Genomic DNA, 26,360 nt, shown 5'->3' on the forward strand with positions numbered 1-26,360 from the left:
TTATTCACTTTTATCTGGTGTCTGTCTGAAGTCATTTTTCAAGAGTTAACAACTTTTTAAAGGTTTGACTTTCTCTCCTTCCCTACGGGGAAGGCTGCACTCATGGGAGGAAGGTTTTGAACACCTTCAGGCACTCGAAACCATCTCCTGGCTGTGGGACTGATTGAGACTTTTGGTAAGATTCAACAAGAGTATTAGGTTAAAAGTCTTTTCACCCTATCAGAAGCCAACTCAGCGCGTGCTGAGCTGGTGGGCGAGCTTGACAGATAAAGCACAAATCTCCAAAACCCCTAACCGGATGAACTGATGTTCACTCTGGACGGTTTGTGCTAATAAGTTGAGCTGCGTCTCTCCCGAGCCCTTGGCGAGAGAAGCTACAAGTTCAGACTCACACTTTACACTGTCTTTGTGGTTTGCATTCTCCATTCAGACCTATGGTCTACATTTCTACAGTTAAGGTGTGTCGCCTGGTCTCTAAAATAAATAGTCGCTGTAGAAAGTAATAATATTCACCAGTTAAAGAGGGTCTCATTGATAGCTCAGCTTTTATTCAGAGAAAGGTGTATTTGTACAGTAATAGGTGCATGTACAGTAATAGTAGGTTTATGCAAATGAGAAAGGTTATAACACCTGTTTGTGTTAACTTAAAGGTATAGTGTAGTGTTAGTGACAGTGTTTCATTTTAAAAAGATCCGGTAACTTCTTGGGCTTAGGACCTGGGAAGGGTTCTGGGCGGCGTGAGGAGTACTTTAAAAGGTGGAAGAGTACTCAGTAACTCAAGCTCATTACACCAACAAATCCTTATTTCGAACTGTAAAGTAAATTATAGCGCATTATGCCTTTTACTATATTGTGTTCTTGATCATGCTAGCCATATTTTATACTGTACTATTCGGAAATTGCATTAAATTAGTGATTTCTGTGTTAACTATATGGGCTTTTAGTAGGGTTTCCCATTTAACCGTGACGTCAGCACCAGGAAGTTGCGTAATGTGAATTCGGTCAATTCAACATAATTTCCATTTTAAAACCATAGACCGTAAAAAAATATGGACGGTGGGAACCGTGACCCCATTGGTTTCTATCAGAACAAAAATAACATTTTTTTTGCCCTCATATGGGTGTCGCCATCATTGTTTTAATGGTACCCAAGGAATGCTATTGGCTCCCAGCGGTCGCGTGCAACCGCAGCGATACTTGGGACAATGGCCGGGTTCCCCAAAGCAATTTTAGCCCATCGTAGCTCACGCATGGTCGTAGAGACCAAGCCCTGACCGTCATGTTCCCGTGTTTACATGAGTTCGGGCAGAGCGACTTATTTATCCCCCTACAACTACACCATCATTCAGATTTCACCATCAAAGTGCTTAATAAGGTCTCACACCTGTCTAAATACGGTACGGCATTCTATAAGTACCCGTATCCTCTGTGTTCTTTAATAAGAAGCCTTTGGTTGTACTTCTCCATCTGCCCATCCAGTGCTGCAAGCATGCGAGGCCCTATCCTTTCACCGTACTACGCCTTGAATACTGTTTTGTGAAGGCTGTACCAACACAGAGTACTGTTAAAAATGTGTCTAATTGAGAATTCAAACGTGGCCACACACAGTGCACATTAGCAGACACAGAGGACACAGAGGACAGAGAAATAGATTTAAAAAAGGTTTCTGCTGATCCAACTAGTGCCTTCAAGGTATGAGAATAACTTAATTTCCCCCTTGGGATAATAAAGGTATCTATCTATCTATCTAGAATTAAACCGTTTTTTTTTTTTTATCCCACAATTTTGTAACCCATTTTTTCACCCAGTGCCAATTGCCTATGTAATCCTGGGCTCTGCTCTCCCTTTGCCGCGCCTGGGGAGACAACAGACTGACCTCATGCTTCCTTCTATGCATGAGGAGTCCAAGTTGCTTCTTTTCACCTGACAGTGGAGATTTCCCTGGTTGGGACATAGCGCGTGGAAGGAACACGTTATTCCAACCAGTTCCTTTCCCCTCCATCAGGCGCCCCGGCTGGCCAGGGGGAGGCATTATTGAGACCAGGATTACGTGCATGTTTTTGTGAGGGTACCAACCCTAGGAGATACGGGGAGAACATGCAAACTCCACACAGCAAGGCCCTATCGCCAACCCCACCTAGGGTGTGGGCGCTGATGACGCGGAGGGAGGAACACGCCGCCAGTGCCCACAGCGTCCCCCGGCGGGAATCGAACCCAGGACCTTCTAGCTGTGAGGCGAAGCGCTAACCACTGCGCCACCGTGCCCCTAATCAAACATAGTTTTAATTTTAAAACATAACGTACCGTTTGCAGTAGCCAACATCTGGGTTGAGGGCTCGGTCAGAAGCAGCAAGGACATAGTCGTCACCCAACTCCGCTTGAAGGTTACTTCTGAGCTTTGCCAGGCCACCAGCTGGAGAGCAGCCCTGGTCAAAGAGGCTGATCAACGCATCGGTGGCTTTGCCTCCGACGTCTCTGTGCTTCAGAGCGCCGGCCGAATGCACAGCGTGGTTGTGGAGGTTCTGCAGAATCACCACAGTCGGATACTGTGGCAAATGGAAGTCCCTCTTGCCTTGGAAACGCACACCCCTGAGACACACAGCAAGAAGACATATGAGCAACAATACATGGAATAGCTTTATTCAAATTACATTAACTTGTGACATTAGTACTGTGTTTATATGTCTGTCATTCTATGTCAGGGTTCCCCAATTAGTTTTCCCCAAGGGCCAAATTATGTCTAGGGTACCGAGGGCCACAACATTGCAGGGGGCGACGGTGGCGTTCCCGCTACTCCAGCGACAGTTTTTGTCGTTGTCGGGTGAAAATCTTGTATGTCCAAAACCGTTCATTTTTAATTTATCATTTTAAAAATGATTTAAACTAGTGATAACAGCCGATCTACAAGCACACAACGCCTCGCGGTGTGATCTGCTGTTTTCACTACTTTTGTGCGACGGCCTTGTATGATTTGCGAAAGAACGTACAAATTTGGAGATACAAGATTTCCACCCGACAACGACGCTATACTAGTGTTAAAATAGACGGGTTTTGTGTCCACGTCACACTGGTGGGTCGGTACCAAAATTAGCCAATAAATAGAAACCATGCAGCGCTCCCCAAAACAACAGGTTTGGGGATTGGTGGGAATTGATTACATGATACATTCAGCTGTGCATTTAGTCTCAATGTTTGTAAACAAGAAACCGGTCTATACTAGTGTTAAATGGTTTCCTGTGGAAATAAGCTTAGTCTTTTCATGGATCTCCTTTTAGTAGACCTTGTACCAGTGAACTGTACCATCATGAAACTGTACCTTTTCCTATGCAAACTTCTAATAAAGTCTTCAATCAATCAATTGTTGCTGCTCTTATACCACCATTATTACTGGGGTTGGTGTGGGCCAGACAGTAGCCCCCCGCGGGCCGCAAATGGCCTGCGGGCCGCCTATTGGGGAACCCTGTTCTATGTCAACACTTGGAACACAATGTGTACCAACTCACCGGAGAGCAGGGTCTGCCTTGATGATCACGGCCAGCTTAGCGGGACAGTTAGTGTTTTTTGTCCCACTGGTGGACGACCGCCCCCTTACATTGTGCTGACATCTGTAATCCTTCTGAAAATATATGTACTGCATTATTTAATCAACATTTGATTTGATTTAGATTTCAGAAAAGAGATTTGTTGGAGATGGGGGGGGGGGGGAAAGAGCATAATACAGGGTTCCCACACATCTTTACCAATTAATTTCCAAAACTTTTCCAGAATATTTAACCCGATTTCTAGGACTATATAACAATAATTCAGCTCAATAACAAGTAGCTTACTCCTAAGCGCAATGCCTAAAGACAGGTAGTGTATGCCAGTGGTTCTCAACCTTTTCAGGCTGTGACCCCCAAAATAATCATAATTTAACTGGGGACCCCCCACCCTGACGAGCACTAAAAGTTGACGAATTTTGTACAACATGTTTCTATTGTGAAAATAGCAGATCTACATGCTCACAACGGCTCGCAACATGTAGATCTGCTATTTTCACAATTTCTGTCTCTAATATTTGACAATTTGGCCAATGTTTAATTTGTCATTTCAGAGGTATTACTGTAACAAAATCAATAACCAAAGACAGTGCATAGCTATTTTTTCCAGGACCTTCCAGGGCCCTTGATCAATTCCAAAACTTTTCCAGTACTGGAAAAATATTTCTCTAATTTCAAAATATTTCCAGGAATTTCATGACCGTGGGAACCCTGGAGCATGATATATGGTTCATTACCCTATAGAGATTCTTTTTGCCAGTCGGAATCCCTGTTCCATTGGGCCTCCATGTGACACGGGAAGGGGTGTCCTTGGTCTCCAGAGCCCACTTGGTAACTTCCTCTTGGGTCTTCAACGAGAGCCGCATGGTGGCACAGAAAGAGCTGTGGTCCAGTGTGGTTTCTGTAGACCGCTCCTCAAACTCAACAACGTGATAGTCATATCCAGTTGGAAGCCAGTCCTAAGAAATATGAAATGGAAGCTCACATGTTATTATGACCCTTATATTATCTCAAGCAAAGCTGCACAAATTAATGCATATTTAGCCAGGCGGCCTATGAAATATCCTATTACTGACCTGTAGGATTGGATACTGAGAAAGATTACCACAGTGTATATCACCGCAACGTGATGGCACACACTCCGACATGAATGCTGTAGAGAAGAGAAAAGTGTGGGTATTTAAACAAAACAAATTACTGGGCTAAGAACTGACTTTGCTATATACATTTGCTTTTTTTAAGATTTGTTTTTGGGCTTTTTTATGCCTTTATTTGATAGGATAGTAGACTGACAGGAAATGGGGAGAGAGATGGGGAATGACATGTGGCAAGGGACAAGGGTCGTCCGGATCGGGAATCGAACCGGCGACGCCAGCAGGCATCATTGCCTAGTATGCGGTATGCGCCTTAACCACTAGGGCCTATTGGCTATACTATTCACATGGATAGGCTACTTTAACACCTACTGTAGGTTTCCAGCGGTGACTGTATGTGCATTGTGCGTGTCAGTGTGTCAGGCTACCTGGCTCCATTACTGTGACAGATGAGATTCGTTCAAAGCATAACTGTTATACTGCAGCCATTGAGTGACTGTCTGCATCGCAGTATTTTCTATTTGTTCCATCAGGCGCACATGTAGGCGCACGCACACATCTAAAGGTGCGCGTGCACGTGACGTCAATAAATGACCGTCCGCCCTGAAAAGAAAACCCCAAAGCACCACTGCTTAAGTATGAGCTGTCTGTACTTCCTTTTTCCAATAGGTAGGTCTACTTTGAGTACATCTTGGATGTATGTACTCCACTGAAATTTTTGGCAACTTTAGTCAATAGTTACTTTGCAAATATGAATTATCGTATTATAAAACATACATAAACCACTATATCCCTGCTTTATAACTAGGCTGTTTGAAAACAGCAGATGTACAAGCTCACAACGAGTCGCAATGCGTTGAATGTGTCACCGTGCCCTTGCAGTTGTCTAGTTTGTTTACAATACAAGAAAGTAGTAGTTTGCTCATCATGCTTTGATGGAGGAGAATATTCAAACAGTTAAACTATACTGCAAATGTAGCAGCAAATTGCAACACTAGATTTTATTTTAATCTGATGAATCTAGGGTTGCAATACCTCCCATAGGCAGCCAATTCATCAAAACAGTTTTTTGCTATCTGATTGTATTAAACAGCGTCAAACTCACCAATAGTGGGTCTGTATGGAAAGCTTGGAGCATCCTCTTCCCATCTGCAAAGTGTTTGTTTCATAAAAATCCACCGTAGACATGTTAGGAGCTACTTTCTATCAATAAATTGGCTTCAGGCGATTATTTTTTCTAAGTGCTGGAGTTTGGAAGCGCTTGTGGGAAGTCACTCAGCGGTCCTGTGTATTAGCTGGTTCTAAATGTCACATAATGCAGGAGGCAGCGGGAGGCTACGTAATAGAAGACGAGCGCTTCCGAAGTTCAACACTTAGAAAATAAACCATGTCTGCTTGGATTTCTTGACAGGAAGTAGCTCATAACATGTCTACGGTGGAGTTTTATGAAAGAAACTCTTTGCAGATAGAAAGAGGATACTCTGAGCTTTCCATAGAGCCCCAATATAGGTGAATTTGAAGTTGTCTATTACAATCAGAGAGCAAAAAACTGTTTGATGCATTGGCTGCTTATGGGAGGTATTGCAACTAGATTCATCCAATTAAAATAAAATCTAGTGTTGCAATTTGCGGCTACTGCAAATGTGCTGTCTCTATTGTTTGGTGGGTGAGAGTACTACAAACAAACAAAGCTCATTGTGTGTCAATTGAGACTTTCTAAACATTAACACCGTTTGGGAAAAGTATACAAGTGTGTTTACTAACATTCAAGCCGTTTTGAACATATAGCGTAAATATCTTTGCAGTAGTTTGCTCATAATGTGTTAATGGAGCAGAACAAACTGTTTAAACTAATGCTGCAAATGTGCCGTCTCTATTTTTCAGTGGGCGATCATCAACAAACAAAGAAAGCTCATCTTGTCGATTAGACTTTGTTTACATGAACGACGTTTGGGGAAAGTATACAAAGTATACATACATACATGCATAATATATAACTATCTTTGCAGTACTTTGCATACCATTCAAACCGATTAGGCATTAGTCTTTGCAGTAGCCTAGTTTGCAGGACATTCAAACAGTTTGGGCATTAGTAACGTCGGTCGATGTTTATTGCGTTCACTGTCAAACGTGATTCTTACCTGGGCAAAATGTAGTAGTTTGTCTGCTGTCTGTGCTTTCTCTGTAAAGAAGATGGTTCAACAAAATGTTCCTCTGTAGAAAAAGTGTAGTTAGTCGTTGTTGTTGTTGTTGTCGTCGTCTCAAAAATCAATGTCGCTGTGGCGTGATTATGGATCCAACTGGGAAAGATGGATAACCACGCCCCGGACTCATTTTTGAAGCTTGTGATTGGCTGAACCGGACGTAGGGAGCGCTCCGTTGTAGTCACTTGGACCGCGCGAGGTGCACCAAAACCCAATTATCATGGCGTTTATCGTGCGCTTGCCCAGGCCGTATAAATAGAACGATTGCATTCACCACGGCTTCGTAACTCGCGCGGCGCTCCGCCGGCCGCGCGGCCCTGGCCCGCTCTTCGCGGCCACTCGCGCCTGCGGCGCTCGGGGGCGAAGAGCAGGACCAAGGTCCGCTGGCCTTCGCGCCGCTTGCAATGTCGTGGACAATAACTGAAAACGAGCGCTCTATGCCGTTTCCATCCATCTTTCCCAGTTGGATCCATAATCACGCAGCAGTACCCAGTCAAACAGTATGAATGACAAATGTTTACAGTCCACTGGCGCCTCCCTGTGGCACTCTTTGGCAACTACAGTTTTCTGTATGCTGTGCAGACTGAAGTGTTGGATAGTTGTATTTTATGAAATAGTACAAGTGCATTCATTAACCCCATATCTGTTAGCTTTCAAGACAGAAAGTTGCCTATACTGTACCTTTCACTTTTCTTTCGTAACTCTGAGAGAGTACAAATGGAACCAAATGGACCCTTAAGGATCCTTTTGGTTACACTTTACCTAAAGTTTAGGCTAGGCTACAGCTCGCCAGAGCGATTTACTGCAACAATAAATAAGCAAAATAAATCCCATAGAATGCAAAGTCGGTGTAACTATGATAAACCCTGAGCTGCCTGTCTGTCAAAACAACAACATGCTTTGGCTAACTCTCTGTCCTGTTGGAGCTGCTAGGCTAACTCTTACCTGTCCTGTTGGAGTCTCAGTGAGGACAACACACAGTCCTTGATGAAGACACAGCGGCTGTCCTCCTGCACGTCACACTGGGACGAATCCTCCATAGCGTCCATTGATAATTATGATCTATAAAACACTATCTGCATTATCTACTGGGGTGAATCCATAGTGGTGTCCATTAACATCCCACTGAGCACAAGACCCAATCTAGACCTATGGTTTATGCTTAGCCGGAATTTCAACTGGCTAGATTACGTCTTTATATAGACCGATTCTGGCTGACTGCATTTAATCCATTATTCCATACTTATTGATAAAAAAAAACTGCTTTAATTTGCACACCTGATTTTCAAATTGGACTAAAGTAATTTTAAGAGCTAAAGATCACTAGGCCTATATAGTCTAGTTTAGTTTTAGTCTAGTTTAGCCGTCATTTGACGTTTCCAGTTGAACGATATATCAACGTTTGGATGAAAACGATGTTTAGACCATAACATATGTTTTACATTTTTATCAAGTTGTTCATTATCGGATGCTAACAGTATAGCTTGAAATAATTAGATCTCCCGGTTCTACCTTAATAGTTGTAGTTTGCATCCACTGAGCAGTTTTCTGGCCATTGCACATCTTTTAGCCGTCTAAAAAAGCTGGGCAATAAGTCCTTTGAAAAATTCTAAAAGTGTAATAAAATATAAATAACGGCATAATGCCGTGGTGCTGCTCATGACAGCATACTATTACTTCTCTGAGTTACATAATTCATTCTGACAGCAACAAACAAACACACACGGCTGTCTCCCCACATCCCCACCATTATTCAATGATAATGATTAAATAAATAATAATAATAATAATCGTTTTATAGCTATGCATCAAGTTAGTTTTGTTGTCAAACAAAATGCACCGACCTAAAACGAACAGCGGGAGGCGATATGTCAGATACTAATAGTGCAGGATACTTCCTTATTTGTACCAGTGGCCGTGGTCTAGTAGTTAGTGTACAGGGGCCAGTTGCACCACCAGAACGTAAGTTCTGCCCTAAGTTAGGGAGTAAAGTCCTTACTAGAGGCTTAGTAACTACTAGTTAGTTTGTAACTAAGTGAGTTACTAACAGGTGTTGCACCACGACTGCTTAAGGCATAACGTAACTAGTAATGCGTAGACTGTTCCTAAAGTAATGTATAGTCGCATAAAATGACGTCATAGCTCCCGAATCCAATGAAAACGAACTGTTTCTAGTAAAGCTTGTATCGTCTTTTGTCAACAGAGAGCTCTGTCTCTCCACTGGCAAGTACACAAAGTCACTGTTATGCGTGCACAGTGCGAGCGCATCCCTGCGCAGCGCACTGCCCTGCAAACGGATTGTATCACAAATTATATTGGCCTCATACATCTTTCCCCGTTGTGAAGTAATATAAGCATATTTGGAGACACAGGGAAAGAGAGCGCACCGTTCAATTCGCTGTTGTGCTGTGTGCAGTGGTTGAAAAGTATTCAAATGAATTAAAAAAGTATCAATCCTGCAATATAAAAATACTCTATTAATAGCACACACATCGTGAGCTTGTAGATCGGCTATTTTCAAATGGCCGAAATGTATATTGGGCTTAATGTATGTTTTAAACAGATGGGTCGTTTCATTGTTGAATTAATTAAATAGCCGATATAATGCCGTCTGCCACGTTAGTAGTGTAGTTGCTCTACTCCCAGTCTCCCATAGAGATAGGTTACTTAGTAAAGACTTAGTGCTACCCAAGGGGAGGTGTAAATATTTAGTTGTTACTTAGAGATACGTAAGAACAAATTTGTGTGGTGCAACACCTGACATTTTAGTAATGCGTAAGTCTTGACTTAGAAGCCATTTACGTTACAACTAGGCTACGTTATAACTTAGTAACAGCTGGTGCAACCCCGCCCAGGTCTGGTAACCAAAAGATTACAAGTTCGAACCCCGCTGTTTACCTATGTCAAACACCAATATCAATAAATTCAATCAGCCGCGGTACAACGTGTTGTAGGTCAGTCAATCTAAGAGAAAATATGGCTACCCCAAAAAATTGATACAAAGGGTTTTCAATGGATTCTGGTAGCATTGGTCATGCTAAATAACATAGTAAAAATCTACCTCCCGGAAAGCCGCCATTTTCAAGATGGCGTCTCAGATGGTTGCGGGGAGCTTAAAATGGCTATATCTCGAATGAAAAAAATTATGCAAATGCTTTTTCAACTGATTCTGGTACCTCTGGTCATGCTTGAGAACATACTAAAGATTTAGGAAAATTCACCTTCCAGAAAGGCTTCATTTTCAAAATGGCGTGACTGGCGTCCATGAAGGCCTGTGGGAGCTTCAAATGCCTATAATCTGGGATTTATATGTAAGAAAATTATTGTACTATTGTACAATTATGCACTAGTGACTAGTTTTAGATTTTTGGCATGGTGTTAGGTATGGGCATAATGTCTTCAAAAAACATAGCAAACAAGTTGGGCTCACCCCCTAGTGGTCTGTTTGCAATGAATCCAATATTAAATAGGTCAGTATATGGTTGAAACCCCAAATAATTGATGGAAGAGAATTTTCAATGGATTCTCTTACTATTGGGTATGCTAAATAACATACTAAAGGCTTAGGGGAAAAGAAATACTGGAAATGCAGACTTTTCAAAATGGCACATATTCCCTCCCAATTTATATGCATTTTAAGCTCCATGGACGCCATCGTGAAAATTATGCCTTTTCAGTGGTTTGTTTCTCCTAAGCTTTAGGATGTTATTTAGCATACCTAATAGTAACAGAATCCATTTAAAAATCGCTCCCATCAATTATTTGGGGTTTCAACCATGTACAGACCTATTTAATAATGGATTCATTTCAAACAGACCTCTAGGGGGCAAGCCCAACTTGTTGCCGATGTCTTTTGAAAACCTTATGTCCATACCCAACACCATGCCAAAAGTCAAAAACCTGTCACCAAGTGCATAATTGTTATGATTTTTTACACATTAAATCCCAGTTTATAGGCATTTTAACTAATTTCTAGCCGATCCCAAGTATACTCGTGAAAAATACTCGAGTATTTAGAGTGCCGATCCTGAGTATACTCGCGAAAAGTACTGTATATGGAGTAAAGCCGGTTCTCCTACCCTGTAGCCGAGCGGAAGGTCCTGGCATGATCGGCCTCGCCGATTCATCATCATCACGGATCCACGTGCACAAAATATAATCCCATAACATGGAGGCCGACGGGGAATCGCATCTTTAATGTCCATTATCTCGAAACAACACTTTTAAAGCCAAGGATGGCATTAGATTCTCGCTAATAAAACACATGTTGAAAAGCAGCGATCCACCATTACACAACCGCATGTTGATGACGATTGCTTCCGGTGAATGACGTCATGACGTCAAACCGGAAGTGTTTACGCAATGGACTTCTGGCCTTCAAAATAAGACAATGGAAGTGTATGGGAGCCTGCGGGCGGCACGCTACACATTTAACCCGTTCATGTCTGGAGCACTAAATGGGTTAAGCTCCCGGCAACCATCGTGGACGCCAGGCACGCGCCATCTTGAAAATAAAGCCTTTCAGAAAGGAATATTTTCCTCTATTTTTAGTATGCTCTAAAGCATGTCCAGAGGTACCAGAATCAGTTGACAAAATATTAGCAAAATCTTTTCCATTTGAGATATAACCATTTTAACCCACTTACTGCCAGGGGCCACAAGGTGCCGCTAGAGTGCCAGACATTTCTCCATAGGCCTTTGCTCTAACTTCCGGGTACACAGGCAGAAGTGGCTTGGGCTTTCACTGCAAACACTGTTATGAACAAAGACCGGAGGAAGTGAGCTAACAGTTAGCTATTGGCTTCTTTATTTTTTAGAAGCCCGATCTGAAGCTATTTAGCCGCAAAAAAACTTTGTCGCTGCCCTGGGAACACAGTTCAGAGAAAAAGGTCTCTAAGGTTGTGAGTTTGTATTGGAGTCGGCGGCGCGGTGCGGCGGCGTTACTCGATTACGGGCCGATGTAAACAGAATCGCGGCCCGGGGCATGGATGGAAATTTAGACCGGGGCTTTGTTATATGTCGCGCCGCCGACAGTATAGATTGACTTTTTTTGGGGGGGCTCTAAACTTTATTCTAAAACATTTTCAATGGAATAAATCGTCGGACCATCTAGACTTGGTCGTTGGGAAGCGTAGGACGAGCCAGGACCCCCCACATCTCTACAAGCAGCTCAGGGTAAGTAAAATAGCAAAAAAAAATATTGTATTGTATTGAAAAAATCCCGAACTTGTCCGGGATAGGCACAAGAAGGGTTAAGCTCCCCACAGTCAACTCGGACGCCATCTTGAAAATGGCGGCTTTCTGGGAGGTAGATTTTGGTAGATTTTGAGTATGTTATTAAGCACACCCAATACTACTAGAATCCATTGAAAAACCTTTTGTATCAATTTTGTTGGGGTTAAGCCATATTTTCTCTTAGATTGACTGACCTGGGGTACAGGGTCTCAAAACCAAGAAATTGCTGCTGGCTGCCATCATTTTCACTGCTTTCGGCTGCCGCTAACGGCGAAATGTAGCCGTTTAAATGACGTTGATACAATGTCGAGTCTATGTATAGACGTTGAAAAAAATTGCCAATTTAAACCCTTGATAAATTAGTTTTAGCTAGACGTCTAGTTGACGTTTAAACGTACAAGTTACGTCATTTAGCCCTCAAATTGCTCGTTGGGATAGGCTGTAGCGTAGCCTAGACACTCACGACAACTTTCAGCGGCTCTTAACAGAGTATGTGTTGCTACTTTAACTTTAAAGTTACTTTAAATGCTGAGTGTTAGTTGGTTGTCATGTCCCGTCCAGGAGTGGATTATTGGAGCTGGAGCAGCGCTTGTGTTGCAAGTGATTGTGTCCTGTGGTCGTCATGGTAACGCCATGGGGAGGGGGGATGGGGGGGGTATTGTGTGTATTAGAAAGTAATCGTCCTGTTGCTGTCCGTCTCCATGGTAACGCGGTGGTTTGCTAACAGTGGCTAACGACAGACAGTATCCTGTTCAACACAAAAACCCCAGTAGTCAGCACTAGTGAGACCTCTACATCAGGGTCTTCAACGTTTTCAGGCCAAGGACCCCTTAGTTGAGAGAGAGATGAAGCAGGGACCCCACAACCTTTACATAGATTCCATATAGTTTCATCGTTTGACAGTGTATTTTGGATTCATGTCCATCTGTGTTTCCAGATATTGAATCACTTGCCCCGTCATTACCTATAAACTTCACCTTTTACTCTGTACTTAGTCTGCTCTTTTTCCCCTCTACACCAAACCTCTTTGCCTACAGTTCTCACAATATGGACACTTGGCTTCAAATTGTTAATATAAAAAAGGAGAAAAAAGGTTTCTATCCCACAAAGATTTGGAGGACCCCCTGTAGTAACTCTGAGGACCCCCTAGGGGTCCCGGACCCCCTGTTGAAGACCCCTGCTCTACATTATGGGGACTGCCCATAAGTCCTAGTGGTCTGTAGCAGTATAGCAAACCGCGGTCGCGTCTGCTTTTTTCGGCCGTTTTTCGCCGCGGACCAGGCCTTCAGACCACCGCGTCCGCCTCGCCGAGACGCATCCATACAGTTTACAGTTACAGTTTAGGCATTTAGCAGACGCTTTTAATCCAAAGCGACTTACAATAAGCAGATACAACATCGCAATAATAAACAAGATAATAGGTCAGTACATTAACAGCAATATAACAATGTAAATGGATATCTATCTAGAGAAAAACACAATATAATCAAGTTCTAAAGAAACCTAACAAACAAATGCTTCATGTATGGTCATTGATTTTACTGTAGTGCTAAGGGTTTAGGTGGAGTCTGAAAAGGTGAGTTTTCAGTCCACGGCGAAAGGTAGCGAGTGAGTCCGTTGTTCTAAGTGCGACAGGGAGTTTATTCCACAACTTGGGAGCCAAGAGGGCAAACTGTCTCGGACGAGTGGATTTTTGCCCTGGAGTTTTTAGCGAGGGTTCGGTCAGCATCCCTGTGTTGGCTGATCTAAGTGAACGAGTGGGGGTGTAGGGGTTGATCAGCTTTTGGAGGTATGGAGGAGCCATACCTTTGGCTGCTTTGAAGGTCAGCATCAGTGTTTTGTATTCCATGCGGGCCGCAACCGGGAGCCAGTGGAGGCTGCGGAGAAGGGGAGAGACATGTGAGAACTTAGGCTGGTTGAAGACCAGTCGTGCCGCGGCATTTTGGATCAGTTGGAGAGGTTTAAGTGCACATGCCGGGAGACCAGTGAGGAGAGAGTTACAATAGTCGAGTTTTGATATGACAGATGTCTGAATGAGGAGCTGCGCTGCCTCCTGGGTGAGGAACGGTCTGATTTTACGGATGTTATAGAGTGTGAACCTACAGGACCGGGTGACTGATGCAATATGTGCCTTAAATGATAGCTGGGTGTCCAGGACCACACCAAGGTTTCTAGCAGTCGGAACTGAAGTCACCAATGCATTATCTATGGAAATAGTGAGATCTTGCATGGGGCAAGACTTAGCTGGGAAGAAGAGTAGCTCCGTCTTGTCCGGGTTCAGCTTGAGGTGGTGGGCTGACATCCACTGTGAGATGTCGGCCAGACATGCAGCAATGCGCTCTTCCACCTGGGTGGCAGAAGGGGGGAAGGACAAAAACAGTTGAGTGTCATCAGCGTAGCAGTGATATGATAGATTGTGAGCAGAGATTACAGCACCAAGGGATTTGGTGTACAGGGAGAACAGCAGAGGGCCAAGTACGGATCCCTGGGGGACTCCCGTTTGGAGGGTTCGGGGGGATGAAAGCAAACCTTTCCATGAGACCTGGTAGGTCCGGTCCGACAGGTAGGAGGAGAACCACTTTAGTGCCGTCCCGGTGATGCCTAGGTCAGCAAGGGTGTCCAGGAGCAGCTGGTGATTCACTGTGTCGAATGCCGCTGATAGATCCAGAAGAATCAGGACTGCAGAGTGGGATGCAGCCTGGGCAGCATGGAGTGCTTCTGTGACTGCTAGGAGTGCCGTTTCTGTGGAATGGGCCGGTTTAAAACCTGACTGGTTGGGGTCCAGCAGGTTGTTCTGTGAGAGATGGAGAGAAAGCTGGTTAGAGACCACACGTTCAAGGGTTTTTGAAAGAAATGAGAGGAGGGATACCGGTCTGTAGTTCTTGACGTCCGAGGCGTCAAGAGTTGGTTTCTTGAGGAGTGGTGATACTCTGGCTGTCTTGAAGGCAGCTGGGACACAGCCTGAAGTTACAGAACTGTTGATGATGGCGGTTATGAAGGGGAGTAGGTCAGGTGCGATCGTCTGGAAGAGTGGAGAAGGGATTGGATCCAGGGCACAGGTGGTAGGTCTAGAGGAAGTCACTAGTTTTATGACGTCATCTGCAGAGAGAGGGGAGAAGGAGGATAGACATGTTATGTTAGGGATACAATTGCGTGTTTTCGACACTGTATTCTGGGGGAGATGGGAGAATGAACTACTGATATCATCAACCTTCTTTTCAAAGTAGGTGACAAAATCGTCCGCTGAGAGGGATGAAGGAGGGGGGGGAGGGGGGGGTTTGAGGAGGGTTGAGAATGTGCTAAACAGTTTCCTAGGGTTTGAGGTACATGATTGGATCTTTGTGTGGTAGAATGATGATTTTGCAGTGGAGAGTGCGAGTGAGAAACCTGACAGGAGTGCGTGAAAGTGAGATAGGTCCTCTGGTTGCTTCGTCTTGTGCCACTTCCTCTCTGCCGCCCTGAGAGGTGTTCGCTCAGTTCTGAGGGTTTCAGATAGCCACGGAGCCGGTGGATTTGGGCGTGCTGGCCTGGTCGAGAGAGGGCAGTGCCGATCGAAGGCTGAGGAGACAGAGGAGAGAAAGGAAGATGTTAGAGTGTCAGGAGGGAGAGAGGGAAGGATATCTGGGGTTGGGAGGGAGGAGAGAATGGAGGAGGAGAGAATGGAGGGATCCAGGGTCCTCAGGTTGCGTCGTGTGGTGACAGTCCGAGGGAGGGTCTGTTTGGATCTGTGGATAGAGAGGGAGAGGGAGAAGGTTATGAAGCAGTGATCAGAGTATTTTACAGGGGTAACAATGAGGTTTGAGGGGGAGCAGGCTCTGGTGAACACAAGGTCCAGTACATTCCCTGCCTTATGGGTGGGAGGGGAAGGGGTGAGGGACAGATCAAATGAGGACAATAGGGATGTAACGGGGAGATACTTCTCTTCAGTTGGTAGGTTGAAGTCACCCAGTAGAATCAGGGGTGTTCCATCCTCCGGAAATGAGCTGATCAGAGAGTCCAGTTCTTCCAGAAAATCCCCAAGGGTCCCTGGGGGGCGGTAGAGCACAATGATGGTGAGAAAGACAGGTTGTGTTATTGAAATGGCATGACATTCAAATGTGGACAGAGATAGGTGAGAGAGGTTTAACGCACGGATCTTCCATTTGGGAGATGTTAGAATGCCTGTGCCGCCCCCAGTACGATCTGTGGGACGCGGAGTGTGTGTAAATGTATGTGCTGTAGAGAGTGCAGCAGGAGTAGCCGTGTTATTGGCATTTATCCAGGTTTCTGTCAGTGCAAGGAATTGGAGGGAATTCAAAGTAGCCTGGCCTACAATGAATTCAGGCATGTTCTTCTTTGCAGCTGAGTGGCAGTTCCAGAGGCCGCCTTGGACTGTAATGCGTTGACTAGGTGAGCGAGGTGGGTAAATTAGGTTATTGGTGTTACAGTGCTGGGTGTAATAGTGTCTAGTGCGATGAGAGGAGAGCAGAGTAGGAATGGTCGGGAAGCACATTTTTTTTTAAATATGCCAATATAACAATATAATATAACAATATAACAATTAATAACAATATAACAATTATGACAATAATATAATAATTTGTGTCCTAAGAGCAAGTAAAAAGTTATACTAATCCATGTGGGGCAGCTCCTTTACTGGACGTGTCTGGAGAAGTTCAGGTCCGATTCTTGGATTAGGAGAAAAAAGGAGGTTTAAGTGCAACAAGATAAAAAAGATCGAAGTCCTGCTTGCTTTGGTAGTATCTCAGTCTAGTCCTCTGGGTGTTCAAGTGGCTCTTCCTGCCACCATGAGTGAGAAGTGTCTGTGACCTGAGTCCTCTTATATGCTGAACAGCAACAAAGGAGGGGCAGGATCACAGGAACCAATCAGACAGTAGAGTCAGTAGAGTCCAGTAGAGTCCATAGAGTCTTTCGTGTCCCTCTACGAGCAGCGGTTGGGGAGTTACATGCTAGACTTCTAGACCAGCGTAAACAAAGCTGTTGAAGCAAGCTATTACCTGAAAAGACGCAAGATGCACTGTAATTGGCCGGTAGTGTATCATGTGTGTATGATCTGCGATGTGATTGGCCAACGTATACACAACGTATACAGATGATGCCGATTACGTCATTTTGCCGCGAAATTCTACCCCCCTCACGGCTCATAGAAAACATATAAAGAGAAGGCTTCAGAAGCTGAAAATAACGGAGTGGGTGTTCTAAAACTTTAGAGATTTAACAGTTAGGACAATTTTAAGATTTGTTTTATAAAAAAAGTTACATGGTATAACTATAAGCAGCACAAATAGAAACATACCTTTACTGAGCCAGACACCAATATAGCTGAAGCCAGAAGGCCAGTGTGAGCTGGTGGACCACCTGTGCTGTGCATAATGCACACACCTGCAGTGCAAGGTGCAGCACCTCCAGCTTGCAAAGACAGACAGCTAATTGGCAGCTGAGAGCCATACTGCTTAAGTACTGCTGTCAATCAGTGGACCAACCAGTGGGAGGAGGATGGGTGGTGGAAAACGCCCATACTGCTACACAGTCAAAACTGCCTACAAATACCTACACGTTCTTCTTCATTCAAGGCGTTAGTGTGGTGGTTCACAAACTTCGGGTCATTGTGAAAATAGCAGATCTACAAGCTCACAATCTACAAGCTCACAACGTTGTGACTTGTGAGCTTATGTAGATATGCTAGTTTCAATTTTTTTATCTATGGAACCGAGTCACATTAAATGCAATAGGCCTACCTACAATTCCAAGTGCTTGTCAGGGTGGAGGTCCCCAGTTCAAATATGTTTATGTTGGGGGTCACGGCCTAAAAAGGTTTGAGAACCCCAGCGTTAGTGTGTCGAAGCTTGGAAACAAAGTGCAATCTTATTCATCTTTGAAATGGACCTGTCTATATTAGTGGAGCGAAAGCCTCACGCTTCAAACGTGTAGATCTGCTATTTTTGATGCTTTTGTGTGAACGCTGCGCTGTTCATTTGCAGAGGAAAAGGTAAACAAAAAGTTCAAACATGGCAGTCCCAGTCTGTCTGTCTGTCTGTCTGTCTGTCTGTCTGTCTGTCTGTCTGTCCAGGAGGTGTGAGGTAGAAGTTGGCGCGAACGAATCGAGTCTTTGAACGGCTCTTTAAATGAACGATGAGATCCGGTTCACACTATAGGGAGCCGTTCCCTTTTCTTTCATTTTTTTTTCTTTTATTGAGGAGGGGGAGTAAATTCTTTACTTAAGTAAAAGTATCAATGGCCTACTGCAATGTAGAAATAATGTTACAAGTAAAAGTGTGGAATTCAAAATGTTCGTTGAATAAAAGTACAAAAGTATCGGTATCAAAATGTACTTAAAGACAAGTAGCCTACCAATAGTAGAAAGTATTCATTATGCAGAATGTCCCATTTCACAGGTTTTCCAATTAATACAATTTAGAAAAATCATCTGAAAATAGCCGATCTACAAGCTCACAATGCGTCGCAACGTAGATCGGCTATTTTCAAATGGCGGAAATGTAGGCCTATATATGGCCGAAATGTATATAGGGTTGAAGTGATTTGTAATTACAATCCAAATCTACAAAGTAACTGGTAACTAAAATGAGCCAGTCTTTTGAACGGCTCTTTGAAAGGAACGGCTCCCAGAGATCTACTACTCACTTCAAAGAGCCATAAATCCCATCTCTAGTGTGAGGTTTGTGTTGTTATCCAGTGATTGTCCTGTGGTTACCGTGGTAACCCAGTGTGAGGTTTGTGTTGTTATCCAGTGATTGTCCTGTGGTTGCCGTGGTAACCCAGTGTGAGGTTTGTGTTGTTATCCAGTGATTGTCCTGTGGTTGCCGTGGTAACCCAGTGTGAGGTTTGTGTTGTTATCCAGTGATTGTCCTGTGGTTACCGTGGTAACCCAGTGTTTGCATTAGTGAGCTTGTTGCTCAGGTTGACCTCTCACTGACCCTGTCCTGCCTGAGGTCGCCTGGCTGAGTGCCAACCAGAGGGCGTGGTTCTCAACTTGTGGGTAGGGACCCCCAGAGGGGTCCCCAAATTATTTTGGGGGGGTCAAATATTATAGGCAGAAATTGTGAAAATAGCAGATCTACATGATGGGTTACCCTAACCCAAAGGAATGATGATGAACACAGGAGGACTGTAAAGCCCGGTCACGGAAAACAAATAGCCCAGTCAAACAGCATAGTGTGGCGGAACACTGCATTCAATCCACATTGTCCCCCAAATAGCCCAGTAGAACACTTTAGTGGGGAGGGACACTTCAGACTAGCCTGGTTAATAAACCAGACTGCACAACACCACCCCCTGGCGGTAGTGGTGGTGTTGTGTAGTCTGGCCCTTCACATTAAATAAGCTTTTTCCACCAGCCCTCAGAAAGTGCTAGCCAATCAGGGCTGTAGGCTTGGGGCACGTGGTGGGTGGTGGCCTGGTTCAGAACCATTCAGCCAATCAGGCGAGTCTGTGTGTATTCAAACACATTCACCACTCCACTCTATTGCAGACATCACACAGATCGTAGTCTTTGATGCTTTCATTGAACTAACGAGCTATTGACACTTGTAAGGCTCAATCAATTACCACAGCTCACAACCCCTTTGAAGTTCAGAGGGAGCAATTAAGAGCAAGTCACCTTGACATTTTTTTAAACCACCCCTTGGAAATGAAAATTCTGCTCCCGAGTCCAGACTAATATCCGTCACGCAGTGAGGAATTAGTACTAGTAAGATACCTGAGGGTGACATGCGACCTCAGGGTGACATGCGACCTCACCCTAAAGGGCGAGGTCGCACCAATTCTTGGCCATCTGGCCATTCATGATAGTTATGTTTCATGATAGTTATATGTCCTTAATATTAATAACATAATATCCTTAATAATGTCCTTAATATTGACAATATAGGAATCTCCATTTATGGCCATAAAATGTACGTAGGTAATGTCAAGCAGGGTCTTGGTGAGTTAGGGCTTTGGTTTGATGCCTGTGGATCTCCATATATGGACATAAGGGGTTACACTAACATTCTCATTTGTTACCTCTGAAGATACCCAGACAGTCAGACAGACAGCCATTGACTCTGGCCTAACAATGGCCTACTGTCTATGACGGTAGTCCCATATGACATGATGGACTGGACTATCTCCATATATAGTGTTCTCCACATCTCCATGTTTAGGCCAAACAGGTTCGCTCTATTTCTCCATGTATAGGTCCAAATGCCCAACGTTGAGCTTGACAACGAAACGTTCTTAACACAGTCGCCCCCATATTTACTTTAGAAAATATGTTAAATTCTAAGAACGTTTCGAGTACCGGTTTGATACAAGAGGGAATAAGCGCTACACTTCTGGAATCCTGTACGTCGACTTAAAGTCGGATCCAGGCCTAACGCCCCGTTGCCACCTCCTTGTTACATTTTCTTTTATCCAGGTGGATGGACATTCTTTCATAGGTGATCTAAGTCCAGCTGCCCCGTATCAGATCGGAGGATTTTTGTGTTTCTTAGTCTTGTGTATCCTTCTCTTTTTTTGTGTCTTTCTTAGTCTTGTGTAGCCACACCGTACAGGAAGTGATGTCACGACTCACTGACATCACACTGACATCACTTCCTGTACAGAATACACTCAAGCGACAAGGTTTTTGAGGATAAATGCGACTTTCGGTCGCAATGAGCAATGCCAGGCTAACTTCAGACCACATTACCCACCGTGCTTCTCTTCTGCTTACAACTAGCGGATAAGAAAGGCGGGGCTACTAAAAAGCAACTAGTAGAAAACAGCAGGAGCGCTTGAATTCACCTCCTTTGCAGCGCCGTTCAATGGAAACGAACGTGCTGTGAGCCTAGCTCCGCCTTCTGTCTCATTTTTCGAGCGCTTCATGATGTCGCTTCGGGACAGTTTTGGAACCTGGTTATTGGTTTTGTCGCTTTCAGCAACAAAACAATAATGTGAGGATACTCTTTGTGTCTCCATAGAGAGGGCACCTACACATTGTGGGCAGCTTGTAGATCTGCATTTAGAGTGGGAAGCTTGTAGATCTGCATTTAGAGTGGGCACCTAAACATTGTGAGCAGCTTGTAGATCTGCATTTAGAGTGGGCAGCTTGTAGATCTTTATTTAGAGTGGGCACCTACATGTTGTGGGCAGCTTGTAGATCTGCATTTAGAGTGGGCACCTACACATTGTGGGCAGCTTGTAGATCTGCATTTAGAGTGGAGCAGGCTCAGAGCAGCTCACGAATACAACTATTTCTGAACAATTGAGACCTTTATAACATACTCAGCTCAGGAAAATAAAATAAGGCATGTCACACATTTTCTTTCTGCTGTGTTGATTTTCGATGTGTGCACTGTGTCAGTTATAGCAGTATCTAAAGAGCAACAATTATTTTCTCTTTTATATTCCTGAACAGATTATATGACAAGGTCTCAGTCGTTCATAATTAGTGTTTGTTCCAGATTTGATCTAGCCGGCTCCATTCACTGTCACGTTTTTCCACACTTCCGGTGCGAGTTTTGGAACCCATGGGGAGCATCCATGGAGCTTCATGGCCGGTGGTCACGTGTTTCCCTTCCCTTCCTTCAGAAAGAGTTTCCTTGTTTGATACCATGTCTGACGAAGACCCAGTGTGGGTCGAAACGTTGCTAATAAACTTACCTGGGAGCCTAAGACGGTGTGCGAGCCTCTTCCTTCACATTCTGTATCTGTGACCACAAATGTACAGGTTTACCAGTCTGAGAGATGTTATACAAACATGTCATCAGGATAAGAGGCAACCTTTGTTCAACTTTAAGGTTATAAGGGATCATAAGGTAGTATAGGTTCAGTAACAAGGGAACAAAAGGTGTGTGTGTGTGTGTGTGTGTGTGTGTGTGTGTGTGTGTGTGTGTGTATGTGTGTGTGTGTGTGTGTGTGTGTGTGTGTGTGTGTGTGTGTGTGTGTGTGTGTGAGAGAGAGAGAGAGAGAGAGAGAGAGATGTAGCGCTTTATGGACTATTGTCGGTTTAAGTCCAGACGCCAAGTTTCAAGACGGTACCATGCTGTGAACTGGAATTATGCATGTTTAAAGCCCAGCCAATAGGAATACAGAGGGGCGGGGCTTAATCAATTACAGCTTGTCCCTATTGGCCGGAAAAAGTCCAAAGTCGTGTGAGGGTTTTAAAGTTTAAATCACGTTGCTAGGCAAAAGTATGCCAGAGTAATGTGGCGCCAAAGTTTCTGTTTTTTGTTTTCGGAGTCCCCAATTCAAAGTGAATGGGGTTTTTGGGCGTTGTTTTTTGTAATAGCACCCCATCCCCGGCCAAGTCGCACGTTTTGATGTATATATTGCGGGGGTGGTGTAAATTGTGCGGCAGTTATTACGCAGCGAATTTCGTGGCGACATTACTTACTTACTTACTTAATTAAGTATTGCTGATTACAATAAGTGTTTTCCATTGCATGGCAGGCACACATAACATACTGGTCTATAAAGTATAACATAATATACTGATATAACATACTGGTCTATAAAGTATAGTACTAGAAAAGAAAATGTATAAAAATGTTAAGTGTGCCTGCAGCTCGCTAAGTGTGTGCAACCTTGTGTAGTGGTTGATGTTAGCATTAGCAATTTTAGCATTACCATTAACTCATTCCCCGCCTCCCCCGATAGTCCCGAGAAAATCCCAATGTCGTTCCCCGCCAGGCCCGATAGTCCCGAGAATTTGCTTTTATATAATGTAATGTTTAATTACATTCTTCCACAGCCCGTCACAAAGTCTGAGCCTTTTATCTTAAAGGGAACCTAAAATATCACACATCAAAGTAAGTGTGTTTGAAAAAAATACTGTAATAATGTATAAATTGCAATACAAATGTATAAATCTCCCCATAACCCACAGTGAACTGGCAAAAGACGCATTTGAGCTCAAAAGGCTGGCTGCCGGAAAAAAAAAGAGAAGAAAAAAAAGTGTGAGAACAGCTGTGTGTGTGTGTGTGTGTGTGTGTGTGTGTGTGTGTGTGTGTGTGTGTGTGTGTGTGTGTGTGCTTCCCTCCAGGACCACTATATCTCTGTTTCAGTGGTCCCTGTTGGACCCCCTGATGGTGTTCAGTCCCATAAAAAAACAGTGCTATCAGTGAGATCTGCCTCTCTCTCTCTCTCTCTCTCTCAAGACACAAAACACACAATTATCGCCAATTCGCCATATAAATGCTTCTAAAACGTACCTGATAATGATGATGGTTGATTTGAATCCACACCCTGGGTTATAATCCATATATCCAGGCTATAATATTAGTTTTGTAATGGTATTTAGTCCACAAACAAGCCATGATCGCCTTTGCAAAGGTGGGGGTCCCTGGTCGCCTTTCTAACGGAACCAATAAGGGGTCCGCGGGTCCAACGCTTCGCCGACCTCCCAGAGCAGTGCGGAGTTACATAACATTGTAAAATCAATCAATAAGCCGATCATTTGTTACATAAAGTTCACATGATCCAGTTGCAGGGACAAGTGGTCCCTGTCGATGGGGTCTCACAAAGGGGGTCCCCTGGTCTCCAGCCAACACTTAGGGAACCAGGTGGGCGTGGGGGTCCCTGGCCCACGCTCCACCAAAACAAGCATCAACTACAGCCAACAAGCGATCGATCAACTACAGCCTCGCCTCGTTAGCAAACTGCGTCTGCCCTGCTCTAGCCAGGGCAGTGCAGAGGATTTTTTAGGGGCAGGGGGAGACATTTTCTAACATGTGCTAGAATGTGAAAATAGCAGATCTACAAGCTCTACAAGCTCTCAAAGTGTCGCAGAGCGACGTGTTGAGAGATTGCTGATCACCTTGTTGAACAAATGTCATAGCAATCCATTCTAGAGGTGTATTCTAGAAGTGTTATTGCGACCGTCAGGGAGCAGTTTACTATGAAAACCTCCACCGGCCGTCCGTCGGTCGGTCACACGTCACACGTCACACGTCACACCTTTGCCCTGCTCATATCTCCGCATCAGTATATAGGGCTTGTTTGTTTATTGTATGACATCACGCCACATCATCAGCTGTGGACTCTGTGATGTCATCGTATCGCATCAGTATATAGGGCTTGTTTGTTTATTGTATGACATCACGCCACATCATCAGCTGTGGACTCTGTGATGTCATCGTATCTCCATATATGGCCATCTCCGTATATGGAGATATAAGTCGTCCATGCCCAAGTGTGGGCTGGTGAGGTCAGACTTTGTGTGATGCGTAGGTTATCTCAATATATGGAGATTCAACATTCCAGGCAATGCTCTCTTCCCTGGTGAGAATTGCCCCTTTATATAGGGCTTGTTTGTGTATTGTATGACATCACGCCACATCATCAGCTGTGGACTCTGTGATGTCATCGTATCTCCATATATGGCCATCTCCGTATATGGAGATATAAGTCGTCCATGCCCAAGTATGGGCTGGTGAGGTCAGACTTTGTGTGATGCGTAGGTTATCTCCATATATGGAGATTCAACATTCCAGGTGTAACTATGGCTACCCGTATGACGTGAGAGGTGGAGGTTGTGATATTTGTGGAGATAAGCGACCAACGGTCGCTTATCTCCCGATTAGGGAGTCTTACTGGTTGTAAAGACTCATGCCCCCTTTGATGTCAATGTGTGTGTGTGCACCTGTAGGCCTACAGAGCGCAACTAGCATTTACACACAGAAACAGAGAGACAGCGCCCCCAAGTGACTTGTAGCAGACTTGTAGAATACTGTAGCAGTAATAGTATATCAATGTGAACTTGCTGTTTTTGGTCAGACATAGCATATAAAAATATTTTTCTCTGCATTTTTCTAAACAGAAAATTCTAAAAATAATTCCTATTACATAATTACATTAGTACACTTATCTGATAAGTGCCTGACGCCATAAATACAAATATCAACTGAGTTATTCGCTCGAAAAGCCATCAATCACAAAAAGGTCAATATCTCCAGTTCTTTCAATTATAGCTGGATTTTGGTCAAAAATGGCTATTTTGAGATGGCTGCAACTATAGAAAAAAAAGCTTTTTATTTATTTATTTTATTTTTCGGTGAGACGAGAGTTTGTCCTGTTTCATTTGAGGTTCTGTATGACATTGTCGAAAAAATACAGAATTTAGGAAAAATGTCAATATAAAAAAAATATATCAATTTTTTTATTAAACAAAATGGCAGGAGAGCCATACAGTCAATGTTAAAATGGCGGCCAATGTGTTAATATCAGCATTAGTATTAGAATTTTTAAAATGAACATTTTTAGCATTAGCTTTAACATTAGCATTTTTGCATTAGAAATTTATTAGCATTATCTTTAGCATTTTTTTGCATTATCATTAACATTTTTGCATCAGTGTTAGCATTTTTAACATTAGCTAGCATTAGCATTTTAGCATTAACTAGCATTAGCATTTCTAACATTAGCATTGTTAGCGTTAGAATTAGCATTTTTAACATTAGCATTAACATTTTTAGTATTACCTTATGTTAGCATTAGCATTAGTTATCATTAGCATTAGCATTTTTAGCATGAGCATTTGTTAGCATTAGCATTTGTTAGCATTAGCATTTGTTAGCATTTCGCAAAAACCCCATTGACTTTGAATGGGGGAAAGCAGAACAAAACAGATACTTTGGCATACTTTTGCCTTGCAACGTGATTTCAACTTTAAAACGCTCACACGACTTTGGAATCTTTCTGGCCAATAGGGACAAACTGTAATTGCTGAAGCCCCTTATTACTTAGCCACGCCCAATTTGACTTGTTCTTAATTGGTTTGACGTAGCCCAGGGTTCCCCAATAGGCAGCCCGCGGGGGGTTCTGTCCGGCCCCCACCAACCCCAGTCAAAAAAAATATTTTCGGGGAGTAGTGAAAGTTACAGGTAAGGTGAGTGCGATATGAAACGTAAGCTTACCATAATCACAGTAATCCTTACTCATTTTCAATCATATTCAAGGGCTTTTGGAGAAAAGAGAAACACAGAACCCTGCAGAGGGAAGGTGATTCTGTGTCCAGCTGGCAGCTGATGCCAATAAGTAATAACGGCCCCTTGTTAATGGATCAAAGGAAGGCAATTATGTCTCTGCACTGTCAACTAGCTGCAACAGATGCATACTTTTTATACAGTTTGTTGATTATTTTTGATGCTGTAATGGTCTATTTTATTTTATTTCTTGAGGTATTAAACAGGTTTTAAAGTCCTTCAATCATGACTTCACTGTCAAATTTCAAAGGCCACACCAAAGGCACTTTGGAAACACTGCACTACTAGGCCTATATCTGAATTGTCGCTGGAGTAGCAGGAACA

At 43.6% G+C, this 26,360-nt stretch overlaps 1 protein-coding gene across 1 annotated transcript in view; it reads right to left on the reverse strand.

The window, feature by feature from the left end:
• Positions 1 to 12,792: 12,792 nt before the first annotated feature.
• LOC308286184 (uncharacterized protein) overlaps positions 12,793 to 26,360 on the reverse strand; it is a gene marked incomplete at both ends in the record, with an annotated part of 44,224 nt that continues 30,656 nt past the window's right edge. Inside the window, 4 exons of the mRNA XM_080727145.1 lie at positions 12,793 to 12,820; positions 14,313 to 15,171; positions 15,460 to 15,797; positions 15,990 to 16,098. Of these exons, the coding sequence (XP_080583271.1) occupies positions 12,793 to 12,820; positions 14,313 to 15,171; positions 15,460 to 15,797; positions 15,990 to 16,098 (1,334 nt within the window). The remainder of the gene's footprint in view (positions 12,821 to 14,312; positions 15,172 to 15,459; positions 15,798 to 15,989; positions 16,099 to 26,360) is intronic.

This window comes from Nannobrachium achirus (genome assembly GCF_963921795.1).
Source record: "Nannobrachium achirus genome assembly, chromosome: 5".
NCBI classification, from domain to species: Eukaryota; Metazoa; Chordata; class Actinopteri; order Myctophiformes; family Myctophidae; genus Nannobrachium; species Nannobrachium achirus.